Source organism: Trichosurus vulpecula, chromosome 2 (assembly GCF_011100635.1).
Source record: "Trichosurus vulpecula isolate mTriVul1 chromosome 2, mTriVul1.pri, whole genome shotgun sequence".
NCBI lineage: Eukaryota > Metazoa > Chordata > Mammalia > Diprotodontia > Phalangeridae > Trichosurus > Trichosurus vulpecula.
In genome coordinates, this window is record NC_050574.1 from 73,917,808 (window position 1) to 73,944,049 (window position 26,242).

A 26,242-nucleotide genomic window follows, 5' to 3' on the forward strand; every position below is an offset into this window, starting at 1 on the left:
AGTTACAAGACAAGGGTTTTCTCTCTCAGTACCCATGGAACTCCATCAAAGAAAGGAGACACTCTCTGTGGGTGGACATTGCAATGCCCATCCACAGTCAGCTATCCTAATACGTGTCCCCAGGCCACATGTTGTGCCTGTTCATAGGAAAGTCACAGTGTCTGTCCACATGACTGATATCATAGTGCCTGTCCGCCTGGCTGACATCACAATGCCTTACTGCATGGCTGATGTCACAGTGCCCATCCAATGACATCACTCATAGTGGCTACTTACATGGCAGAGCTTGCTCCATGGGCACTGTTCCCAAGGCAGACTCCAAAGCGTCCAGTTATAAGGCAGATGTCACAATGTCTACCTCCATGGCAAGTATCATTGTGGCCAACCTCACAGCATCCAGAGACAAGGCAAACACAGGGCCTATTCACACTGTAGCCAACCTTAGGGGCTCTACCTACATAGCAGCCCAGAACCCAGTGACCATCCGCTCTGCAGACTTTACAATGCCTATCCACATAGAGAAGCATGTAGGTCCTATCCATACAACACATCTCAGGGTTCCTGTCCACATTGCCGACACTATGGCGCCCATCCTTGGGGCAGATGTCACTGTGCCCATCCACACAGCAGATATCACAGTGCCTGTCCACATGGCAGACATCACTGTACCCATCCACACGGCCAATTGCGTGGGCTCTGTGCACTTTGCAGACATCACAGAGTCCCTACAAATACCAAATACCCCAATGCCTGTCCACACATCCAATTTCTCAGGCCCCATCCGCACAGCAGACTTCACAGTGCCTATCCAAATGGCAGACCCTATGGTACCTGTACACTCCAGCTTCACAGGTCCTGTCCACACTGCAGACCTCACAGTGCCTGTCCACATGGCGGATGTGACAGCCCCCATTGTCACGGCAGATGTTACAGTGCCCGTCCACACAGCAGACATCACATTGCCAGTCCACCGGGCAAGCATCACGGTGCCTAGCAATACAGCAATTCCCCCCAATTTCCAGGAGCTGATGAACAATCTTGTGAGTGAATCCTTCAGCTTGCTGAAACTGGTTGGTTCAGCCCATTGTAAGTTGTTGATTTATATATAAGTTTGTAGCATCACAGGATCATGAGAGTTTGAAAGTAACTCTAAAGATAATCTAGTGACAGATAAGCATTAGCCCAGCTTGTGGAAGTGGGACAGCTGAGACTAGGGTGGGAAGGCAACAGCCTTGAGGCAGGTATCTTTCCCAACCTAGGGCCATCCAGTGCCTATAAAGCCAGAAGAAGCAAAGGTTTTCATTGTTAATATTTTGCTCTCCTCACATCACAGATGAAGATCGGTGCCTCCTAGTGCTCAGAAAAAGAAGATTAGGAAGGAGATAAGTAGTACTTTGTCATAATTAGCTAGCAAGGCCATGGTGTCTAGCATTCCTGGATATCTTTCTCTTTGTGTCTGTGGGCATATTTTGCCTGTTACGAGTATTCCCCAGGGGTTCTTGTGGGCTGGGTGGCACTGCTGATCTGTCCAAGGTTTGGGTATTTGGCTCTTGTGGATGGGTCAGTGTCCTAAGGTCAATGACAGCTGCTTCTTCCATATCCTTGGAATGTTGTGGGCACCTCTGCATCAGAGATCACAGGACAATAATGTAGTGATTTGAAGTCCTCTTACACTGATACAGCCACAGAAGAGACTAAAATACCTGGGGAGCATTCTGGGGAGATTATGAAAGGTACACCCACACCCCCAACCAGCTGTGACCATGGCTATGTCTGTACATATTGCAGAGGAGTAGTTTTACTTACCCCTCTAGAAGAAATGGTGCCAACGTGGCTTCAAGGCTCAGCGTGGGAAACTGAGGCTGGCTGTTGAACTTGACTCTGATCCTCTCTCCCACTCTCCCTGCTCCCTTGCTGTAATAGAGGGTTATTTGAAGAGCTGCACTGTCCTCTAAATCCTTTGAGATAGCACCAGGGAGCTTGTGTGGGATCCGTTCTGTCGAAGAATCCAGCCCTCCCAACCCCAGCCTCCAGGGGCTGGGCCTGCCAACCTTGAATCTGGGAAGGCCCCTATTTCCTTCTGGGCTCAGCTGCTTGTTTGCTGGTGACTACTGCAGGGGAGAGAGATGATCATGGCTCTGGTTTGTTGTCCACAGGACAGTGGAGGTTTGTTATGGGAGGGAGCCTGCATTTCTGAGGGGATCTTGGTTGGGGGCTGGAGGGGTTCAGAGGTAGAGAGCCTCACCAGTCACATGATCTGGGGGCTCGGTGGACCCCAGACTAAGCCACTGAGTTCTTAAAGCCCTCTCTAAGCAGCTTTCTGCCCCGTGTCTAGAAGTAGAGGGAGCAACTAGGAAAGAGAAGGAGTTCTTCCACAGAGAATTACAGATGTTCAGGGTCTGAAGGGACTTTGGAGATTCTGGGTTCAAATCCCTTCAGCTCTTCGAGCCCTAATATCTTCATCTGTCACATGATTCTGATAATAATAATGATGATGATGATGATAATGATGATGATGATGATGATTGAGGCAATGCAGTTTGTGGAGTCAGAAGACTTGGGCATTTTAGAAATATACGTGGTTGCTGTTATCACCATCATCATCTTTTTAGACATTTCAGCCACGTCCAGTTCTTCATGACTCCATTTGGAGTTTTCTTGGCAAAGATACTAGAGTGGTTTGCCATTTCCTTCTGCAGCTCATTTTACAGAGGAGGAAACTGAGACAAACAGGGTTAAGTGACATAGCTAGTAAGTGTCTGAGGCCAGATTTGAACTCAGGAACGTGAATCCTCTTGACTCCAGGGGCTCAGTACTCTATCCACTGTGACACCAAGCATAACCTTCTTATTATTATCACCATCACGACCACCATCATCATGATGCTATTACAATATTCTTCATCTCTCTGAGCCTCAGTTTCCTTATATTTAAATGGGAATGGGTGATGGTAGTTGGCCTGCTTCCTGAATGGAGGAAGGGGGGATGGTGTGGGGCTCAAAAAAGACAATGACCTTGAAAAGCAATTCAAAGTGATTCTGTAACCCAGAAAGCAGGGCACACATGGAAGGAGGGAGGAGGGATCATTAGCTGGTTGGGACCTTAAAGAGGTCTTCTAGTCTACCCCTCTATGAAATAACAGACCCAGAGAGGGGAAGACATTTAGGGTGGAGCATATAGGAGAAGGGAGTGATAAGGAGTCAGTGGCAGAAGTAGGGTTTGAATTGAGGTCTTTTAACTCCAAATCCCATGCTCTTTTCATTGCACATGTTATTACTAACTCTCTCTCCATCTCTCCCCTCTGCCCCCCACACACGCACAAAGTCTCCAATTTCAGCTTCTGCCAGCCCTGTCCCCTGATCTCTGCAGTGTCTACCTGCCTCTGGGATGTTAGGTGGCTTTTGGCAGGATTATATCCATTTGAACCCAACATTAGCAACTGATATGCTTTTTCACTCATGTTCTTTCCTTCCCCCATCTCTTGACTGCAAAAGTTGTGTTAAAAGTAGGAAGCCAAGAGTCTCACAGTTTCATCCACAAAGTAAGAAAGGGGAGCACTTTTTATTCCTCCAACAAAGGCCCAGACCAGGTCCCAAGAGAGACATAATTGAGGTTGACAGTTTAGAGGAGATAGACCGGTGTGTGTGTGTGTGGAGGGGGGAAGAGGGTGGGGTTGGAGGGCACTTCCTCTGGTTAGAATTCTAAAAGACTCACTACTGATCAAAGGAGTTAACAGCAGAAGGTTTGGCCTCCAAAACATGTCTAATTTCATTTTTTAAAAGTTGCCTAGTGTGGGCAAAGCTGTCTTGTATCTGTGGGTGATGTGACTCCAGGAGGGCTGCGGGATAGACTTCCAAATAAATGATTCCTGACATATACTTCCGAAAGTCTGCCAGAGAGGCTCACACTTGGTATCTTGTGGCCATCGGAGCAGCAAGAGGAGACCTTGTGGAAGGGTCAGGCTTGGGTGGCAGGGACACATGCAAAGGGGCTGATGAGCCTGGAGGCTTGCTACCAATAACAACAGCTAGCTCTGATTTCGATTATACTTTAGCAACAACAAAGCATTTTCTTCAAAAGAGAGGAAAACATGCTGCAGTAGAAAAACTGCTACATTTGGAACCTGGGGACCTGAGTTCCAATCCATATTCTGACAGCTGGGAACTGTGAGATCTTGGGTAGATCTCTTAAAGTCTATGGACTTCAGTTTCCTTATGTATAAAATGAAGGGAGTGGGATGAGGTCTTCTAAGGTCCCTTCCACCTCTAAATCAACAACCTTGTGAGGGAGGTGATACAAGGGTTATTATATCCATTTTTACAGGTCAGGAAACTGAGGCACAGAGCAGTAAAGTAACTTGCCTGTGGCTACACAGATAGCACTATGAGAGGTGAGAACTGAGCCGGAATCTCTTGGATCCAAACAAAATCAGTGTTTTTTTGTCTCTACCATGATGACTTTCCCTGCTGTACCAAATTGGAGGAGGAAATAGGAGAGTTCCAAAGACTGTACATCTGTGGAGGGATTCTCCTCCGAAAGGCAGATATATTTGTTCATGGAGGAAGAATATGCTGTCATATGACAGACATCCGGCGTGGATGGTACATCCCTGATAACATTTTTAAATCGATGAATTTGATAGTTTCATGTGCTATTCTTGTGGTCAAGGCAGAGCTATAGACTAGGTGACTACACAGTTGGGCAGAGTTAGAACTGTTTGAATGTCCAGGTACCCAAAAATACTCATTAGTGGTGCGATGCCAACTTGGAATGAAGTTTCCAGGGGGAATATCCCAGTGGACTGAGCTCAGCTGCCGCCTGCTGCTTAACCTTCTTCTCAGGTGCTTGGATCAAAACATAGACTACAGTAGATGGCATACCTGTGTGAAATGTGCTGATGACATGAAGCTGGGAAAAAATAACTAATGCATTGAATGGTAAACCCAAGATCCCACAAGGTCTTTGGGCGGAATCCAAGAGGAAACAAATGAACTCCACAGACACAAGACAGGGGAAGCATTTAAGGCTAGGTAACAGTTTCTCTGAAAATGATCTGGGAGACTTTTCTGGACTGCGTGCCCAGTATGGTCAATAAGGTGAGTTGGGAGCCACCCCCTTCAAACAAACGAATGGACAAACGAAATCAACGTTGAACAAATGGGGAGGGAATCTCTCAGAAACAGTTTTAGAGCTGGGAACTTAGCCCACACTCCTTCTTGGCAAACCACATTCCCTCTCTGTGCCTTAGTTTCCTCATCTGTGAAATGAGGGAGTTGGATCAGCATTTCTTGGAAATTCCCTCATTCCTTTGCTCATTTGACAAATGAAGAGATAGTATAGTGAGGAAGAAAGAGCACTGAGTTGGGAGTTAGGCGGAAACCCAGGCTGTGGTTCCCATGACATTAATTCATTCTTTAAGTTACTTTCCTTTTCTGGACCTCAGTTTCCCCAAATGTAAAATATAGGGGTTAGATTCAATGGCTCTCTAAAGCTCCTTCAGATTTTGACGTGTTCATTGCAGGCCAGCCACGGGAAAGACCCTGTGCCAGGAATGATGATGATGACGATGAAGATGTTGACAATGACAATGACAACGACTTGTCTCCAGCAGCCTCTGCATTCTGATCCCAACTCTAGAACTGAATAGCTGTGTGACCCTAGGCAAGTCTGAGCCTCCTCTGTTTCCTGAACTCTCAGATGGTTGCACTAATACCTGTACCCTCTCCCTGAAAGAGCAGCTTTGTAAACTGTGACACCGTTTATTAATAAGTCGCTTAGATTCCTGCAGCACTCCACCTAATAATCCCTTGATGTTAACGATAACACCAACTTGTTATCATTGAGTCGTTTCAGTCATCTCTAACTCTTTGTGATGCCTTTTGGGGTCTTCTAGGCAGAGATACTGGAGTGGTTGGCCATTTCCTTCTCCAGGTCATTTCACAGATGAGGAAACTGAGGCAAACGGCACACAGCTAGTATGTGTCTGAGGCTCACATTTGAACTCAGGGCTTGCTGACTTCAGGCTCCACTGCACCATCTAGTGCCGTAATAATAACAACTAGCAGTTATAAAATTCCAAAATTGGTGACGGGCCTTAGAAGTTCTATCTCTCAATAACCCTGGGGTGGGGCGGGGATAGGTGTTATTAATCTCCGCATTTTATAGATAAACTGAGGCAGACAGAAGTTAAATGACTTACCCAGGATCAATGTAAATAGTAACCATCTGAGACCAGATTTGAACTCGTGTCTTCTTGATTCCAGTTCCAGAATGCTCTCTACTGTGCTGCGTTATACCGTGCCTTATAAACATTGTTCGTTGGCTCATTTGATCTCCATGGCTGTGGCAGAGGCAGTCAGGTAGTATAGTGCTGAAGTTGGGGATAGGAAGATTTGAGTTCCAGTCTTGCCTCAGATACTTACTAGCAGTGTAACCTGAGCAAGTCATTTGAATTCTTTCAATCTCAGTGTCCTTATCAATAAAATGGGGATAATTACTCCTTCCTCACAGGGTTGTTGTGATATTTCAAACAGCACTTTGAAAACCTTAAAGTGCTATGGAAATATTAATTAGATCACCTCCATATTACAGAAAGGGTAACTGAGTCTCAGAGAAGGGAAGTGACTTGTCCAAGGTCATACAACCCAAGGCTTCATGGATTTAGATCTGGAAGGTGGCTTAGAGATCATTTGTCCAAGTTTTTTAACTTGGGGTCTGTGAACAATATTTCAATATAATTGGTTTCCTTTGTAATCTTAAGTATTTTATGCATTTGAATATATTATCCTGATTAGGGATGCATAGGTTTCACCAGATTGCCCAAGGGGTCTATGATGCTGAAAAAAATTAAGATCTCCTGATGAAACAAGCCCAGAGAGGTGATTTGTCCCAAATCACACAGCAGTAGGGGCAGAGCTACAATGACAAGCCATTGAGTCTCCTCCCTCCACCATCATGGCACCCAGGGCTTTCTATAAGCTGGCCACCAGGATATGCTGTTGGCTCAGCTTTAGGCTGCTGTGTCCTGGGAAGAGACCCAGGGATGCTTGTGTGGTACCGTGGTCTCTGGGGCCTACCTCGGGGACAATGTGCCACCCCAGTCTGAGCTCTCTCAGTCTTCCTGTCCCTTCCCTCCTTGCTGGCTGAAGTCTGCCTTGCTCGGATCATCTCTTTGGGCTTGATTTCTCTTCTCTATTTAGAGTCTTGGCAGCTCAGTAATGGCAGCGTTCTCTTTTGCAGAACTACCACTCACCCGTTTCATGTGATGGCACCATTTAATATGCAGTGGAGAAACAGGCTACCAAGATGAAGCTAAGGTGGGAATGTTGAATATTCATTTTCCATGGTTAGAGGGTGTTTTTCCCAGGGTTCTGTTATTCAAATGAGCTTGGGATTTTTAACTTCCACTTTGCCAACAAAAGCTTAAAGAGAAATTAACAGGCAAGTACCAGCCTTCATGAGGTCTCCAGGCATGTGATGGGCTCCCTAGGAAGCAGAGTCTGAAAACCACATCTCAAACCTCAAACCTCCCACAGTAATATAATGGAAAAGATACCTGAATCCAGAGTCAGGAGGCGTGGCTTTCAACATCCTGCATCTGGCAACTTGGGGTGTGTGTGGGGGTCAGGGTTGGACTAGAGGACCTTGAAGGACCCTTCTGGCTCTAAATTAAGAATCCTACGAATTCACTAGCTGTGTACTAGGCAAACAATCCATTCTTTGCCTCAATTCTTATTAAGCCTTAGTCACTGAATGGGGGTGTTGCCTCAGTCAAACTGAGACCTATTAAAGGACTTACTTAGCTTGAAAATGCAAAGTTCCCCTACTGCATCCTGGGACATCTCCAGTTCTCCTGATCTATATCTGGCCACTGGACCCAGATGGTTCCGGAGGAGAAAGTGAGGCTGGTGACTTTGCACAGACCTCCCTCACTTAAATCCAATTCACTTGCATGTTGTGGCATCACCTTCCTGATGTCATGGTTCTCTTAGAGAATGAAGGACAAACAACAACGAATTGCATCAAATAAATCCCCTTCCCCCCCTTTAGCTTCCTCACTTGTAAAATGCTCCCCAGCTTTAAAATTCTCTGACTTATTGGTGGGTATGGACTCAGAGAAATAAATAAGGAAAGAAATAAGCACTTATTAAAACTCTTACTATATGACAGGTACTGTGCTAAGTGCTAGGAATACAAATACAAGCAAAAAGAAAGACAGTCTCTGCCTTTGAGGAGCTTATATTCTAATAGGGGAAGACAACATACAAAAGGGAGCTAAAAAGGGAGAGGTGAAGGTATAGTTTTGAAGTCTAGAAAATCAAGGGCAGGGCTAGGAAAGAGAATGAAGGCAAGCTGGTTCCAATGGAAGTTCCAGGAAGAACTCACCAATGGGAGAAGATGAGTGGGCTGTTTGAGGGTGAGCCTGCTGCAGGGGTGGTATTAGCGGTAGGCTGAGGAGGGTGGGTGAGATTAGGATGAGGAGGTCCTGGGCACTGGGAAATTTTAGGCTGAGTCTAGGAGCAGAAGAACCATGGTTTTGGGATTCAAAACATCAGGAACAGGACTGGGAAGAGAAAGTGCAGGGAAACTGCGTGAGATGACCAGCTCTTTCATTTGCTACCTGTGTTGCTTATTTGGATGACAACCTCCTCATCATCTAGTTCCCTGATAGAATACAAGCACCTTTGGGGAAAAGACTATGTCACTTTCCTCTTTGCAGTCCCATTGCCTGTCCAAAATGCGGCTGCCCCCAGCACGGCCTGCCTAGAAGCATAGAAATTTACATAAATGCTTTAGTAAACTAAGCCGAGCTGTGGCAGAGCTCTCACTAACATGGCAAATCAAAATAGGTCGTCCATTGTTTCAATAAAAACCTAAGATTGGACAGCCTTGACCTAGCATAATGCCTGACACATAGGTGTTTAATCAATACTTACTGACTGATTAACTAGATGACCTCCACGATCCTTTCCAGCTCAAAACCCATGATCCCATGTTTTAAAGTCATTCGATGGGGAAAACTGGGATTCAGAACAGGGAAAGAACTAACCTTAGATGATACTGCTGCTGTAACAAGTAGGAGATCCAGGTTTCAGACCCAGGCATTCTAATTCTAAATTCTTTTCAGTTCTAATCATGAACCTCACCTCTTTTTTTGAGGTTATTGGGGTTAGGTGACTTGCCCAGGGTCACACAGCTAGTATCTGATGTCAGATTTCAATTCAGGTCCTCTTGACTCCAGGGCTTGTGCTGTATCCACTGTACCACCTACCTGTCCCAAACAGAGAGCCTGCAGCCTTATAACAACAGCCATTCCTGTAAGGGAGACCTAGGCCTGGAGGCCTAAGTCTTCAAATCTCAGTTCTGATACTTAGTTGCAGTTTTCACTTTTTCATTCTCAGGCAGTGTTTATATATTGCTGTTATTGTTTCAATTTACAATGTAGTCATTTTAAAATGTTGTTTCCCTGGGTCTACTTGCTTTACTTTGCATCAGAGCAGGTAAGTCTTCTCATGATTCTCTGTATTCTTGATATTTGTCATTTGTTTTGCACAATTATATTCCATTATGTTACCACAATTAGTTTAGCTACTCCCCAGCCGAAGGGCATCTACTTTGTTCCTGAGTTCTCTGCTACTTAAAAAAAATGGTGCTGCTATAAACATTTCTAGCATTTTGAACATTTATATCTGTCTTTGACCCCTGTGGTGTATAAGCCCAATAGAATCTCTGGATCAAAGCATATGGGCATTTTAGTCACTTTTAAATCATAATTCTAAATTGATTTCCAGAATGGTTGGACCCATTTGCAACTCCCACAATGCCATATTGATATGCCTGTATTTCCATTGTCCAACTTTGACTATTCCCATCTTTGCCAATTTGTTGGATATGAGGTAAAACTTTAGAGTTGTTTTGATTTTCATTTTTCTTGTTATTAGAAACTTGGAACAATATTTCAAATGGTTACTGTACTGGTTTATAATTCTTTTGAGAACTGTTTGTTCATATCTTTTGATTGTTTACATACTGGGAAATGGTCCTTAGTTTTATACATTTGTGTTAGCTCCCTATATTTCTTGGGTATCAGACCCTTATCAGGGTATTTCTTGCAAAGATTTTCCCCAATTAGGAGCTTCCTTTTTTATCTTGCTTGCATTGATTTTGTTTGCATAAAACTTCTATTTGATCTAAGTAAAATTAATGTCTATTTTATGTTTGACCGCTTCCGTCCCCTGTTTGGTTAAGTACTCTACAAACTACTTTCTTCATAATGACCCTGTGAGGAGTAAATAATAGTACAAGTGTTATAATTCCCACTTGAAAGATTAGGAGCCCGATACTCAGAGAGGTTCAAGTGCTCAGAGAGGTTCAGAGCTCAGATTTGAAGACACAGACTTCCAGGTTCTCAGTCCAGAATTATTCCTACTATTTTATTGTGCTGTCACCCATGGGTGCTTTTGTTTCTGCTAGATAGTTCCCCAATTAATCCCTTTTAAAAGAGGTCTCAGGCATCCGCTCTCTGGGTGCCAACTGCAGCCTGGAATCTCCTTTCTTTTGCTTGCCATAGCTCCGGTTCTGGGACTAATTCTCCTAGGATTCATAGGAAGCTGGCTGCTGGTGTTCCCAAGGACTCCAAGGCTACAATTCATTTATTTCAATTCAATAGGTAGTTACTAAGCTACTCTGTGCCATGGTCTGTGCTCTGGATACTGAGAGTACAGAGATGAGAACAAGACAGATGCTGCCCTCAAGGAGCTCACATTTTACTGGGAAGATTATAATACACACATAGAAGATAAATCAATACACAATACAGGGTGTCCCAAAAGTCCTAGTGCACCTTTAAGCTACCAAAGCTTTCAGCAAGTTTAAAGCTGCACTAAGACTTTTGGGACCCTGTTTAAAATAATTCCTCTTTGTCAAAGATTAAGCTTAATATTGTTCCTTCTCCACTCCTCATTGTCTCTTTCTTTTCTGTGTCTCTATCTCCATTTCTCTTTCTCTCTCTCTACCCTTCTGTACCTCTATGTCTCTCTATATCCTAGTGTTTGTCTTTCTGTGTGTCCTTTTATGTTTGTTCTCCTCATCAGTCTGTTTCTGTTTTTCTTTGGTCTGTGCCTGTGTCTCTGTCAGTCTGCCTGCGTCTGCCCCTGTATCTATTCCTTTGTGTGGGTGCCTGTCTCCCCTCCATATGCCCTCTCCTCCCCAGCCTCCCTTTTGTGCTGATCTGTCATTTGATCCATCAGGGAAGGTCAAGGCCAAGGGGCACAGGCAGCCGTCTATTTTGTCTTGTCAGCCTGCTCCTGGTGGGAAAGGTGTCTGGCAAAGTGAATTAGAGGCAGGCTGTGTGGGGAACTGTGAGTCAGGCAGGGGCTCCAAGGTGCCCTGCCCCGACTCCTCCAGCCTGGGTGTAGCCTGTGTAAAGGCTCTCGGATTTGCACAGATCACTCACTCCCAGAGCGTCTTTGCATTTGTACTTGACTTTGAAGATCAGCATTTCTGTAAAGACTGTTCCCAACAGAAAGCTATTCCCCAAAGGGCTCTTGCCATGTATTTCAGTGAAGAAAAAAATGTCTCTGTCTTCTCTTCCTTTTCTATTGTTCTTGAAACAGAAATGAAATAATTCTGTGCTCCCCTCTCCTACGTATGGGCAGCATGGCATACCTTGGCTCAGAATGCTAGTGACCTGGCCCAATGGGGAAAAGGAACATGAGCCACAAATTGGGAGCCGGGAGACCTGAGTTCTAGTCTTGACTCATGTGACCTTGGCCAAGTCACTCTCTCATCAGAGTCTCAGTTTCCTCTTTTGTAAACTGAGGGGGAAAGATGAAATGTTTTCTTTTTCAGGTCCCTTCTTGCTCTGGCAGTCTATTTTCCTTGTTAGCTTTCTTTGGCTCTAACATTTTGTGGCTGAAGAGAGTACGTACTCTAGACTCAGATAGGGTTCGGCTTCTCGGTCCTTTCTCTGACGAACGTGTTCTCTGCTTCATTTTCTCTCCCATTACCCCTTCTCACACTATCAAATAAGGAGGGTTATTCTCATTCAAAGTCACCATTTTATTCATCGGGGCCTATGGTTAGGGGACAGATCACCTAGTCTCCCTCCAAAGGGAGAGGAATTCTCTTTGGTGTCCCCAACAAATAGTCCTCTTTCTGATCATCTCCTAGGGACGGGGAGTTTACTACCTCATGAATCATCAATATGTTTCACTTGTGGAGCTCTCATGTCTTGTTAAGGTTTTCTTTACATCAAGGGGAATCTGCCCTTCAGCATCTTTCCCTACTGGTCTTAATTCTGTTCCCTGGGACCAAGCAGACAGAGTCTAATCTCTTGTCCATTTATACTATGCTTTCAGACATTTGGAGGAATAATTTGTGTTGTCCCCAAACCAAATGTCAAATTAATTAAGCACTTCCTGTTAGTACTAGGGATACAACAAATAAAGACAGTCCTTGCCCTCAAGGAGCTTACAGTTCATTGGGGGAAGATAATCTTCTTTCTTCCAGACTAAATATTCCCAGGGGGTTAACCATGGCTCAAAACTGGAGAACTATTTTCTTTAGATTTTACATAGGCCTAAGTTCAATTTTGGAGAATTTTCAATAAGTAATAGCCATTACTATTTTTACGCCTTGATTCCCCACCTAGGAGTTTCATTGGAAACATCTGAATTTGCTCACTTTTGCCTTTATCTGTGTATCATTAGTTCCCTTGCAAGCACAAAGCTAACAAAGCATGAAACATAGAACAAACTTTTTATACACAATAAATAAAGAAGGATGGTACAGTGAATAGAGTGCCAGGCCTGGAGTCAGGAAGATTCATCTTCCTGATTTCAAACCTGGCCTCAGGCACTTAATAGCTTTATGACCCTAGGTAAGTCATTTAACCCTGTTTGCTTCAGTTCCTCATCTGTAAAATGAGCTGGAGATAGAAATGTCAAACTACACTAGTATCTTTGCCAAGATAACCCCCACATGGGGTCACGAGGAGTTGGACACAACTGAAATGACTGAACAACAACAAAATAAAGAAGAAATGTGTACCTGAGCCCAAAGATATTAAAAAACATTTTCTCCTCCAGTATGTATCTCCCCATTCTGTTCTCCATCCCTTCCCCGCCCCTCAACTTTGCACAGAAACCTACATAGTTGCTTAAGTTCCACCCTGGGGTTGAGGATTGTTACTAAGGAGTCAAGCAACCCACCCCTCTGGTAGGAAGTAGGAAGAGCCGTTTTTAGGGGACAATAACTTCTACAATCTGTCATAACTGATAGTGCCACTCTGAAATATAGAACTTCCCTTTCCACCTAATAGGAAAAGAACTTGGTCTTGCTAAGTAGTTAAGCAACCCAGTCTTATGGAAAGCCTGACCTTCCTCGAGGAATTCTAAAGTTGCTTGAAGTTTATAGCACTATCTTGGGGTTGAGGCCTGGGGTCACTGGAAGTTAATTCCCTCTTCCCTGGAACCACATTGTTGATATGATTCACAATTCCAGGGAAAGACAAAAATCTAGTTTTGTTCTTCTGCATTTTAGTTTTGTACCTTCCTGCCCCTTGGTGCTTGGTGGGTCACCCTACTGCTTCTACCTTTATCCCCTTTAGACATGGGGCCTAGAAGGAGAGCCAGGAGGAGAGACTGATGCCCAGAGAGGTTAAGTGACTAACTTGTCTAAGGTCACATAGGTGGTAAGAGGCAGCAGTGGGATCTGAGTCTAGGTTTTCCAAATCTAGCACTCTTTTCATTCTTTTTCAAGTTTTTATTGCTATGGTTTGTTTTTGCATCGCTTTACATTTCCCAATGTGTCCTCCCTTCCCATCCCAGAGAGTCATCCTTTGTAATAAAGAATAAATAAATGGAAACAATTCAGCAAAACTATAAGCAACACATGAAAAAATCTACCATAAATGTAATGGTCTACACCCATAGTTTACCTATGAAAAGAAGAGGGAAAAGTACCTTTTTCTGTATCTTCTTTGGAGCCAAGCTTGGTCATTATAATTCCAAGACATTCAGCATTTATTGTTTTGCTTTTATCCTTTTCATTTACATCATTGTAATCATCGTATACAATGTTTCTACCATTTTCCTAGTTCTGCTTATTTCACTTTGCATCTGTTCATATAAAGCTTCCTGTGATGCTCTGAATTCATTGTATTCATAATAATAATGATAACTAGCATTTACATAATACTTTAAGGTTTGCAAAGCACTTTATACATGATATCTTATTTAATCTTCACAACAACCCTTGGATATAGGTGCTATTATTATCATCCTTATTTTACTGTTGAAGAAATTGAGTCTGAGACTGGTTAAGTGACTTGCCCAGGGTCATGAGCTAAGGAAGTGTCTAAGGCAGGATTCCTGATTCCAAATCCATCATTATACCTCCAGTTCTCCTCTTAACTCCCAGAGCAGCCACGTGCCCAGAAAGGCCTGGCACATGGGACAATATCTCAGCATGTTAGGCAAGGAAAGTAACCAGCTTCTCCTGCCCGAGAGATTCGAAGACTTACATGATACATAGCATTTCCACGCTAGAAGGGACCTATGAAGCCATCTAATTGGTCCAAACTGTGCTTGAATAAGAATCCTTTACACTATCCTTAATAAGTCATCATCCAGTCCGCTCATACATCTCTAATGAGGGTGGGGACCCAATTTGGTGGTGTAATGGGTTAGAACACTGGGCTTGGAGTCTAGAAGACCCAAGTTCAAATCTGGCCTCAGACGCTTACATAATAGCTGTTTGACTCTGGCTAAGTCCCTTAACCTCTATTTGTCTCATTTTCTCAATCGGCAAAATGAGATAATAATAGTACCAACCTCCCACGTATTATGAGGATCAGATGACATAATAATTGTAAAGTGCTTAGCACAGTGCCTGGCACATAGTAGGTGCTATATGAATGTTAGCTATTATTACTATTCCTTTTTGTGGCTCTCATTCACTTTCTTATAACTCTAATCACAAGTTTTTCCAGACATCAAGCCCAAATCTGCCTCTGTTGCATCTGGGCATTGTTCCTAGTTCCGCCCTCTGAGACTAAGCAGAAGAATCCCAAACCCTCTTCCCCTTGCCCCATCCCCCCACCACCTTAAGCCCTCCTTCCACCCTTCCCTGCCCCACTTGTGTTCTGTCCTCCAGACTAAGCATCTTCAATTGTTCCTTGTGGGGTGTGTTGTCCAGTCCTCTTACCATTCCGACTACCCTATTTTAGACACTCTCTAGTTTTCCTAAAAAATTGTATTTATTATTGACTGTGGTATTTTTCACATAGCTGGACTAGAGCACAGTAAGGGAGAAATGTTATTTCCCCCTTTTTGGATTGTGTACTTCTCTTAATGGAGCTGAGAAATAGGTTTTGTTTTGTTTTATTTTTGGCTGCCATGATGTACTGTTGACTCATATTGAGCTTAGGATCCACTAATACCCCCAGATCTTTTTCAAATTGTTGTCCAGCCATGCCTCCACCATCCTGCATTTGTGAAGTTGATTTTTTGAACTGAAGTATGTAGAACTTTAATGTTAACCCTAATGAGTTTCATCTGATTTGACTGAGCATTTTAGCTTGTTTGAAGTCCTTTGAGATCTGGATTCTGTCATCCAACACATTACCTACCACTCCAGGCTTTACATCATTGGAAACTTTGATGAGTATAGCATAACCACCTGCATTCAAATCACTGATAAACATGTGGAACAGCTCAGGTAAAAAGACAGATATCTGGGGCATTCTACTAGATACTTCCCTCCAAGTCAATGTTGACACATTCTTTAGTGATTGCTCCTTGGGTCTAGTCATTGGACCAGTTTCAGACCATTAAACATGCTTTCATGTAGCTCATTTCTCTCCATCTTAGCTATAAGCAAAGCAATGAGAAACCCTGTCAAATGCTTTCTTGATGAAATCTAAGAATACTATGTTTATGTCCAATTACTATATCTATAGTAAATGCTAGCTATCTATAGCTTTCTCTTGAACTATTTGGCTATTTACCTTGTCCTCCCCCCAAAAAAAGAAAGAGAAAGAAAAAAAGAAAAAAAGAAGAAAATGAAGGAAGAAGAAAGAAATGAAATTAGAACTATTAGAAGAAATGAAAGAAATTAGAAAGAAATGAAATCAGAACTATTAGAACCTTCTACTATCATGACCTATTTTCTTGTCTATATCCAAAAAATAAGTGACATAACATGTTCTTGATGAAGTATTGTGATAATAACTTCCTTTTAATAATATGTTTCATAATCTTGTCAGTAATTAAAATTAATCTTATCATTCTATAGTCTGTAGACTTCACCATCTTTTACTCCTCACCATTTTTGGGGGACATTGGTACAATATTTTCCCTTCAGTCCTGAAAGTCCTGTCTTATTACCTACAATTTTCCAAAAATCCCTGACAGTGGCTCCATATTGGACAGTGCTCTAGGAGGTAATTTATCTATACCTGGTGATTTGAACTAATGGAAGGTAGCAAAATGTTGACTGTGCTTTCATTTATCTTGCATCTCTACTCCATGCTCAACATTTTTGTTCTATCTTTCCCTGTACAATGACCATTCTTTGGAATGAAAAAAAAAAAGAAATAAAATACACAGGTGTTGAGTAGTTCAGCCTTCACACCATTGTTCATTAGTATCATTCCATCTGCTCCAAGCAGTGCTTCTATTCCTTCCCTGATCTTCCCTCTTGTTCTAACATAGCTAAAAACAATTCTCATCCATTTTGTTATCTTTATCATCTCACTGATCTCAGCTCATCTTAGGCTTTCATGCTTTGGACATAATGCTTCTCTTATAGAAAATTGCTCTTTTGTATTTGTGACCTGTATTTATTCCCCTATGAATGTGTTGTTGATCATCCCCCTCCCTGCCACCCCCTGGGGGCATGTAAGCTAGGTTCTTGAGGCCAGAGATAGTCTCAATTGTGTATTTCTATACTTGGCACCTTGCACAATGCCTGATGCATAATGAACACATCTAAAAATGCTCATTGATTGCTTATTCCTCTATCATCTTCTTCATCAGCTTTTCCATCATCTGAACATTTAAAACATAAATAATCTGAATTTGTGGCTGAATTTCCTGTGCCCCCAAATAATTTTCTTTATCTTTCTCACTGTCATGATTTCATAGAATCATAGTTCTATAGCTGGAAGGGACTTAAAGGGTCATTTAGTTTCTCTCTTCTCATTTTCCAGATGGGGAAACTAAGGCTTAAGAAAGTTATGTGACTTGTCCCATATTTCTATAATATTTTAAGGGTTATAAGGCATTTTTGCATAGGCTTTTTTATATGTATTGTCATCTACATTTTATAGATGAGGAAACTGAAGCTCAGAGAAGGGAAATGACGTACCAAAGGTCATATGGTTAGTAAGTTTTGAAGTGGGAGGAAGTGACCTCAGGTCTCCTCACTCTCCAGGTCCAGAGTTTTTGTCATTGCACCATGCTGTCTCATGCTGAACTTGGCCATTGACATTGCCTTGGTGAAAGTGCTGAAACTTTAAAGATTGCACATGTTCTAGTATAGCCAAACTGACCATTTGGCTCTTCCTTACCCATGACATTCCATTTTCTGTCGCAACCCTTATACATTGCCATCACCTATGCCTGGAATGCACACACTTCTCACCTCCCTGGCCTCGTAGAATTCTTGTTGTTACAGTCAATCATTTTTCAGTCATGTCTGACTCTTTATGGAGTTTTCGTGGCAAAGATACTGAAATGATTTGCCATTTCCGTCTCCAGTTTTATAGATAAGGAAACTGAGGCAGAGAGGGTTAAGTGACTTGTCCAGGGTCACATGGCTAGTAAGTGTCTAAGGTCATGTTTGAACTCAGGTGAATGAATCTTTCTGACTCCAGACCCACTACACCACCTAGAATTCTTAGTTTTCTATAAAGCTCACCTAAAATACCACCTTCTTTCTTGTCTTCCCACTCCCCACCATTGTTTGTATTGATTATCTATGTTCTTTCTTCTAATAGAATGTAAGCTTCTTGAGGGCGATGACTGCTTCTTTTTATCTTTATACCCTTAGTGCCGACCATAGCTAGGGGGTGCCATACTGGATAGAGCACTGGGCCTGGAGTCAGGATGATCTGAGTTCAAATATGACCTCAGACATTTACTAGCTGTGTGACCCTGGGCAAATCACTTAATCGGTATTTGCCTCTGTTTCCTCATCAGTAAAATGGGGACATCCTGGAGAAAGAAATGACAAGCCATTCCAGTATCTTTGCCAAGAAAACTCCAAGGACAATTATGAAGAATCGAACATGACTGAATGATTGAACAACAAAATCCTTAGTGCCCAGTACACAACTGGCACCTAAGAAAAAGCTTGTTTATTGGCTATTCCATCCCTGCTGAGGGAAAAGAACCCAGAGCATGGGTCACTTCATCTTCATTTGAATGCGGATAAGAGAGTCACTGATAGTTCTGCAGCGATTTATAATTATAAAACACCTACATATCTGTTATCTTCTGCCTTCACAGTAGCCTTTGGAATTAGGTTATAATGGGATTATTAACCCCATTTTTTAACAACTGGGAAAAGTAAGACTCATAGAGGGTAAGTGACTTTCCCAAGGTCACATACCTAGTAGTAGTAGCATAGGGCTCAGAACCATTTACCTTAGAGAAGAGAAGGTGAAGAGGTAACCTAATTACTGTCTTCAGCCAGGTAAAAGAGTTTTTAAGAAAGGTGCCAATGAGTTGTTCTCCATCTAGACTAAAATCAGGGGAGATGGGTCTAATGGTAATTTAAAATTATTATTAATATTTCTTTTTTTTTCTATATCACTTGTTTTTACTATATTCCTCCAACTTACCTCCCCAGACAGTGTGTCCTGCCTGTTAAGGAAGAATAATAAAGAAAGGAAAAAGTATATGACAGTATATGCAATATTCTGTACCAAGGTCCCTTATCTTAAGGAGAGAGAGAGAGAGAGAGAGAGAGAGAGAGAGAGAGAGAGAGAGAGAGACAGAGAGACAGAGAGACAGCGACAGATAAACACAGAGATGGACAGACACAGAAATGGACAGAGACACAGAGATAGACAGAGAGAAAGAGAGAAAAACAGAGAGAGATGGAGGGACAGAGACGTAAAGAGACAGAGAGAAAGAGACATGCAGATAGAAGTATAATTTCTGAACTCTCTGCAGGCCAAGTTTGGTCATTACAATTATACTGCATTCTCTTTTGTTTTATTTTTCTTTCCATTGTGCATGTTATTTTCCTGACTTCGTTTCTCCATCAGTTCATATCTGTCTTCCGAGGCTTCTCCATAGCTGTCCTACTCATCATTTCTTACAGCTTAGTACTATCCCATTCCATTCATACACCACAATTTGTTTGTCCATTTCCTCATTCTATTGTTGGAAAACAACACATGTACAGATAAGTAAATACAGAGTAATTCCAGCAGGAGAGAGTTAAAATGATCCCAAGGTTTAGCTGCAGTTATCACTGTTTGTATATGAGGGGATATGTATGTGTGTGTGTGTGTGTGTGTGTGTATTATGTGTATGTGTACGTGTGTGTATGTGTATGTGTGTGTGTGCATATCTGAAGGATTGTCCTGTGGAAGTGGGATCAGCTGTGCTTTGCTTGGCCCCAGAAGACAGAACTGGGTATAAGGGCTGGAAGCTCAGGGAAGTAGATTTAGGTTTCCTCTAAGAAAGAACATCTTAACAATAGGAACTACCTCAAATGGTCCAAGTGAAGGCTGATTGATCCTTAGTCAGTGATGCTGTAGGGGGATGCGCTGAACATGGTGCCTCCAGAGGTCCCTTCCTTCTCTGGAGCCTTATGCCTGGGACTCAGCGACATTTTTGGCAGTTCCCTTCCCTGGAGTGCCCGACTGCTGGCCTGGCCTCTACTTCCAGCTGAGCTGCCTCTCTGGCCTGAGCCCCTTCCTCCTGTCCATGGTGAGATGGATGACTCCCTCAATTCCAGAGGCTGCTTGTGTCTATGGGCATAAATCTTGCCTTGTGTTCCCTCCCCCTGCTTGCTTTGCTTCAGGCAGCGTGAGACAGTAGGAAGGGAAGCAGGGCAGGGCCCAGCTTGTCTCGAGTGCAGCCGGGTGTCATGGCAAATGGATTTATGAAAGCCTTGGACATGCTTCTCAGAGCAGGGTTTATATTGGGGAGCTAGCCCATCCTGGGAAGGAAACAGGGCTTAGGCATCAGAAGTCCCCCTAGAGGCTATGTCACACAGTAGTTCTTTCTAATTCCTCATGAAAGAGGGATGTGCTGCTGGCATAACTGACACATAATAGGCAAAGCTACAATGGAACAAAATGGCATAGCTTTGGACCTTGACTCAAGAAGATCTGAGTTCAAATCTAGCCCTTACACACTTACTAGCTGTGTGACCCTGGGCAAGTCATTTAACTTTGCCTCAGTTTCCTCATCTGTAAAATGGAGTTAATGATAATGTTTACTTCTCAGGGTATTGTTGTCAGGATCAAATGAGATAAAGTAAAGTGCTTTGCAAGTCTTAAAGTGTTATATAAATGCAAGGTATTAATATTACTTATCATTATTGTTTGTTTAATAAATGCTTGTTGATGGAGAGAAGTGTGTCACAGTCTAGAGATTTTCTCTATACTTTTCCATCTGAAAGAAAAACCGACCAGAGTCAAAGATCTGGAGCTAGAATGGGACCTCAGGGGTCATCCAAGCCAACCCATTCATTTTTCCAAATATTGCATTTTCTTTTTAAATTAAAAAATGTTATTGACATTTGTAGTTTTTATATCATCGTTTCCTAACATAAGCCTCCCCCCACCTCCCCAGACATTGCTTGTAACAAAGAATAAAAAAGGGAGGTTAGCCAAACAATGCAGCAAAACTAACCAATGCATTGACTGAAGGTTGGATATGCAGTACTCCACCCCCATGACTGACCACTTCTATAAAGAAGGGGGAAGGAGATACATTTTCTCACCTCTTCTCCCTTCAAAGACAAGCTTGGACATTACAATTAGAGCAATGCTCATTTCCCCCAATGCCTTCATTTTGTAAAGGCTTCATGTTTCAGAGGTGAAGTGATTTGCCTGAGCTCATGTAGTCAGCAAGTGTCAAAGCCAAGATTCAAACTCAGGTCCTCTGATGCCAGAGGCTGGTGGGCGTGAGGGGCGGGGGAGTGGGGTTGTCCTTATCACTGCACCATGCCATCTCATAAAGATTCTCTAGATGGAGAGATTTTCTGGTCCAGAGATCCTTTGGGTTCATTTCCACATGAAGGAGGTCTTGTCCTCAACCCCACAAATTCCCAGCACACAAATGAGGGCAGAGATCTTGGAGCATTCTCTCTGCCAAGGGTTGGAGTGTCTGTGCCCCAGAGATTCCATAGAGGCCAGTGGAGGCAAGGACCATATGGAGCTGGATGCTCCTTTACCTGGGGGTGGGCTCTCGGAAGTCTGGAGAGCTGGGCTGGTTGGCACCACTTCAGTCTCCTATGTGCTTAAGGGTAGATCTTTACAGTAGTCACGCTGTCTCTTTCCACTCGTCCTCTCTTACCCAGTCCTCAATACCATCAGCCTGAAACCAGGACTCTGCTTCTTTCTAGCCCTTCTCTCAGACCTAGCTGTAAATCTTGGGCTTTACTTTTTCTACCGTTGCCAACATAGCCTTCCATCTTGGGCTCTTTTGTCTCATCGACCTTGGACAATCCCATCTCGGTAATGTCTTGTTCCCTAGCAATACTTGACCTCCACATGCATATCTGACCATCAGATTTTGCCCAAAGTTCCATTGATAGTAAGTCCTGGGCTGGAGCAGTTGAATTCCCTGTGGCAGGTAATGGTAAGAGTTGGATTTCAAATCTAGATTTTGAATCAAAGCACCTCAATTCTAATCCCTGGCTTGGCCACTTACTACCAATGAAATCTTGGACTAGTTATCTATCAATAAGTATTTATAATGCTCCAACTACATGCCAGACACTGTGCTGGGGATATAAAGGCAAAACTTCGTCAGCCTTTGCCCTTGAGGAGCTTACCTCCATCCCATGGGAGGAGGAGGCAACACATGTGGATAGTGATATCATTCTTAAAGGATTAGTATATTGGTACTGATGGAGCTCTGGGAGTTCCCACTGAGGAAACTCACTCTATCAATGCAGGTCGATATCTTCTCTGAGATTTAGTCTCGAGGTTTTGAGAGGGCACCCAGGGTCATGCAACCAAGCTATAAAAGGTGGTTTTGGGAGACAGAGGCAGTAGCAACTTGGGGGATCAGGAAAGTTCTCATGTAGGAGGTTGCATTTGAACTGAGCTCTGAAGGAAGCTAGGAATTCCAAGAAGCAGAGGAGTGGAGAGGAGAGCACTCCAGCTATGGGAAGTCACAGAGGTGTCTTCCTCCATTAGACCATAAGCTCCTTGAAGGCAGAGACTGTCTTTCTTGTACTTGGCACATAGTAGGAGCTTAAAAATTTACCAACTGACTAACTAGATGATAAAAGAGCAGTGCTGCAGAAGGAATGGGGGGACTTGGGCACTAGGACTCTACTGTTGCCTGGGATGTAGCCTGATTAAATGAACATCTCCCGGTCCTGAATCTTGATTCTAAATGAGATTCTGATGTGTCAGCTGACTTTGGGAAATGAAGGCAGCAAATAAGTCCCTTCTCAGGGACTTGAGAGGATTCTCTAGTTCTGGGTGATCTCTCAACCCCACCCTGTGCCAACAATGCTTTACTTAGGGCTCTTAAGTGTATATTTTGGGAGCTAAGAACAGAAGGATTTCCCTTCTTGAGTGTCCTTTAAAGTTCTATGGAGATGTCATCTAATTTTGTTTTTATCATTACCTCTATGAGAGCCAGTAGTATAGTAGTAGTAGTAGCGGTGGTAATAGTAGTAGTGATAGGTAGTAGCAGCAGTAGTAGTAGTAGTAGTAATAGTGGTAGTTAGTAGCAGTAATAGTAGTAGTTAGTAGTAGTAATAAGAGTAGTAGTAGTTAGTAGAACTAGTAATAGTAGTAGTAGTGGCAGTTAGCATTTGTAAGATGTTTTAAGGTTTGCAAAGTGTTCTACGTATTCTATAAATCTCATTTGATACTCACAACAACCCTGTGAGACAGGTGATATTATTGTCCCCATTTTACAGACAAGGAAACTGAGACTTCTGGAGTTCAGAGAGGTTGAGGGACTTGCTTAGGGACAGATTGCAAGTATATCTCTGAGGTAGGATTTGAACTCAGATTTTTCTTGATTCCAAGTCTAGTACCTGGCTAGCTACCTACCTACCTACCTAATTACCTAGCTGATATAGAGCTGGTCTTGGAGCCAGGATTCAAGTCTTACCGGTGATATGAACTGTCTGTGTGACCCCAAGTAAGTCACTTAATTTCTCGGTGCCCCCACACAACCCTGAAACTATCAGTTGAAGAGAAGGTATCTCAGATCCATATTGGTAGCAGGAGCTCCTCCCTGGCAGCTCTTTAATCACAAGTCTGGTGAAACAAACAAAAGACAGTATACCACCAAAGATCATGTTTTTGGCTCTTATGAACTTACATATGTATCAGGCCCTTTGCTCCAATACAGTGATGACAGCAGCAATGGAAAAAACTCATCCTAATAACACACCCTGAACAGTCGCTCTCTTCATGAAGATTTCAGTATAATTGGAGCATAGAGAGACCAAAAAGAGAGGCAGGAGAGATTTCAAGAGGGAGAGACCCTTGAATCTAGAAGGAGGAATCTTGGAAGGCTCCATGAAGGCAGCACATGAAAAATCTTAAAGAAATCACTAGTTGTCACTGGGGCCTGAAAAAGCCAAGAAAACTCTTCCACCAAGATTTTCATCCCATCTGCCTCAGAGTCCCCCTTTCTTACCAAATCTTCCTTCCTCCCTTACGGTCAATTTCCCCCTCCTCATCCTATATGGCATGACCACTTGCACCAGTCATCCTGCTTTGGCTGGGACAGCCCCAACCAGGGTTATGGTAAATGGGTGACCATATCACAATAGAAACAGCAACCTCATGGGGCACAATGAAAAGAGCCACCTGAAAGCTGGGAAACTGGTCCTAGAGTCTAGGACCTAGACTTTGCTGTGCTACTAAGTCTCTGAGGGACCTTGGACAAGTCACATCCCCTTCTAAATCTCAGTTTCTTGTCTCTAAAATTGAAGGGCTTAGATAGATGTTCACTGAGGCCCCCTCCCAGCTTTGACATTCAGTAATCTAAATTTCTTTCCAGTTCAGACATTCCATGTTCCATGTTCTAAGGTCCTGTCCCAGCTGTGTCCTTTCCCTGCTCTTAGCAGAGGAGATATGAGGATGCCCAGTGCCCAGGACAAGCCACTCATTAGTTTTTGAGCCAATATGGACTAATGGACGAGCACTGGCCTTAGAGTTAGGAAACCTGGTTTCAGTCCTTGACTCTGCGTAAACTTGTTCTGTGACTTGGTCCTTGTTGTTTTGTGTCCAACTCTTCTTGGTCCAATTTGTGGTTTTCTTGGCAGAGACACTAGAGCAGTTTACCATTTGCTTTTCCAGCTCATTTTACAGATGAGAAAACTGAGGCAAAAAGGATTGAGTGACTTGCCCAGGGTCACACAGCTAGAAAGTCTTTGAGCCCGGATTTGAACTCATGAAAGTGAATCTTCCTCATTCCATGCCTAAGGCTCTAACCACTATTCCGCCTAGCTGCCAGACTTTGGTCCTTCTCCTCATCAATTCCCTCTACCTCCCTTTGCTTACCTGCAAAATGATGAGGCTGAATTAGAGTAGGAATTCTCAACCTGTTTTTAAAAATATTTTGGTAACCCTATTTTAGCATAATTGATTCCTTTCTTAATAATCATATGTATTCTGTTTTATACATCTAAAAACATGATTCTGATAAGGCATCCATAGGCTTTACCAGCCTGCCAAAGGGGCCCATGGCACAAAAAGGGTTAAGGACCCCTGCGCAAGAAGACCTCTAAGGTTCCTTCCAATCAGAAGCATTTATTAAGCACCTACTATGTGCTAGGTGCTGTGCTAAACCTGGGTATACAAAGAAAGTTCACAACATGGTTCTTGCCTTCTATAAGCTTACATTTGAATGGGGGAGAAAACATCCAAACAACCGAGTACCTACAAGATGTAGATAGTGTAAATGGGCGGTAACTTCAGAGGGAAATAATAGATCAGAGCAGTGTTATCAAAGTCAAATAGAAATGGGAGCCTAAGCCCTAAATAAAGATCTCTCTGGGCTACATATTGACTTAGAAACCCACATATGAATATTATCTGTTTTGTTGTATTTTTATTTATTTCATTAGATATTTCCCAATTATATTTTATTCTGTTTTGGGCTCCCTTGGGATGTACAGAATGAGTGGTCGACACCTCTGTCTCTATACCAGACTATAAATGAAAGGTAGTTTCAGAGACAAGTGGGTGGGGGGTTGAGGCGGGGAGGGAGATGGGGGAGAAAGACACAGAAAGGATTAGAATGCCTACTGAAAATGGTAGAATTTGAGCTAAGCCACGGGGCAAGCTAAGAAAGTCAAGAGTCAGAAGTGAAGAGGAAGAGTGCTTTGGGCATGAGGGATAGCAAGTGAATAGGCAGAGAGTTGGAAGGTGAGTGCCTTCTGTAAGGAATAGCAAGGAAGATAGTATTGCTGGAATGTAGAGAGCGGTGACGTGTAGGAAGACTGGAAAGGTAGGAAGGGGAAAGGGTATAAAGGTCTTTAAGGGCCAAACAAAGCCTTCTCTATTTGATCCTGGAAGTAATAGGGAGCCACTAGAGTTTATTGAGTGGGATGTGGGGCGTGGTGAGATCTGTGCTTTAGGAAAATGAGACTTTGGCAGCTGAGTAGAGAATGGAGTGGAATGAGAGGAAATTGAAAATAGGGAAAGCAACCAGAGGCAATAATTCAGGTGAGAGGTGATGAGGTCCTGTGCTGCAATCTGCATGTCTATAATTCAATTTTATAATTCTTGTTGCAGAGGCCAGGACAACATGAACCATGGAAAAGCTTTTCATCTATATCCTATGAGGCATCCTGAGGCAAATGAGGGAAGAATATGGAGAACCTGTACCATTCAATCAGCCACTTGGGGACCCCAGGACCCTGTCCTTGGGCTTCTCAGGTGAAAAGGTTGTCAACCTGGGGGGGCAGTACTCATCCCTTACGCTTGAAAGAAACCACTTGAACAAATGCCTCAAAACCAATAGCAAGATTAAAAGAGGAGATACCATAATAAAGACCAAAGAGAGAGAAACTT

The 26,242-nt window shown here is 43.0% G+C and overlaps 1 protein-coding gene across 2 annotated transcripts; it reads left to right on the forward strand.

Moving 5' to 3' along the window:
• The first annotated feature begins 308 nt into the window (after window positions 1–308).
• On the forward strand, window positions 309–26,242 carry LOC118836013. 2 transcript variants are annotated; one of them, XM_036743346.1, is made up of 4 exons: window positions 309–1,086; window positions 5,522–5,661; window positions 7,240–7,316; window positions 25,964–26,242. In XM_036743346.1, the coding sequence occupies exons 1-2, from the start codon at window positions 351–353 to the stop codon at window positions 5,623–5,625; spliced, it is 840 nt and encodes a 279-aa protein (XP_036599241.1). In that variant the 5' UTR covers window positions 309–350; the 3' UTR covers window positions 5,626–5,661; window positions 7,240–7,316; window positions 25,964–26,242. The 2 variants fall into 2 exon arrangements, with proteins under 2 accessions (XP_036599241.1, XP_036599242.1); XM_036743347.1 differs by lacking the exon at window positions 5,522–5,661 and having other exon boundaries at window positions 25,964–26,236.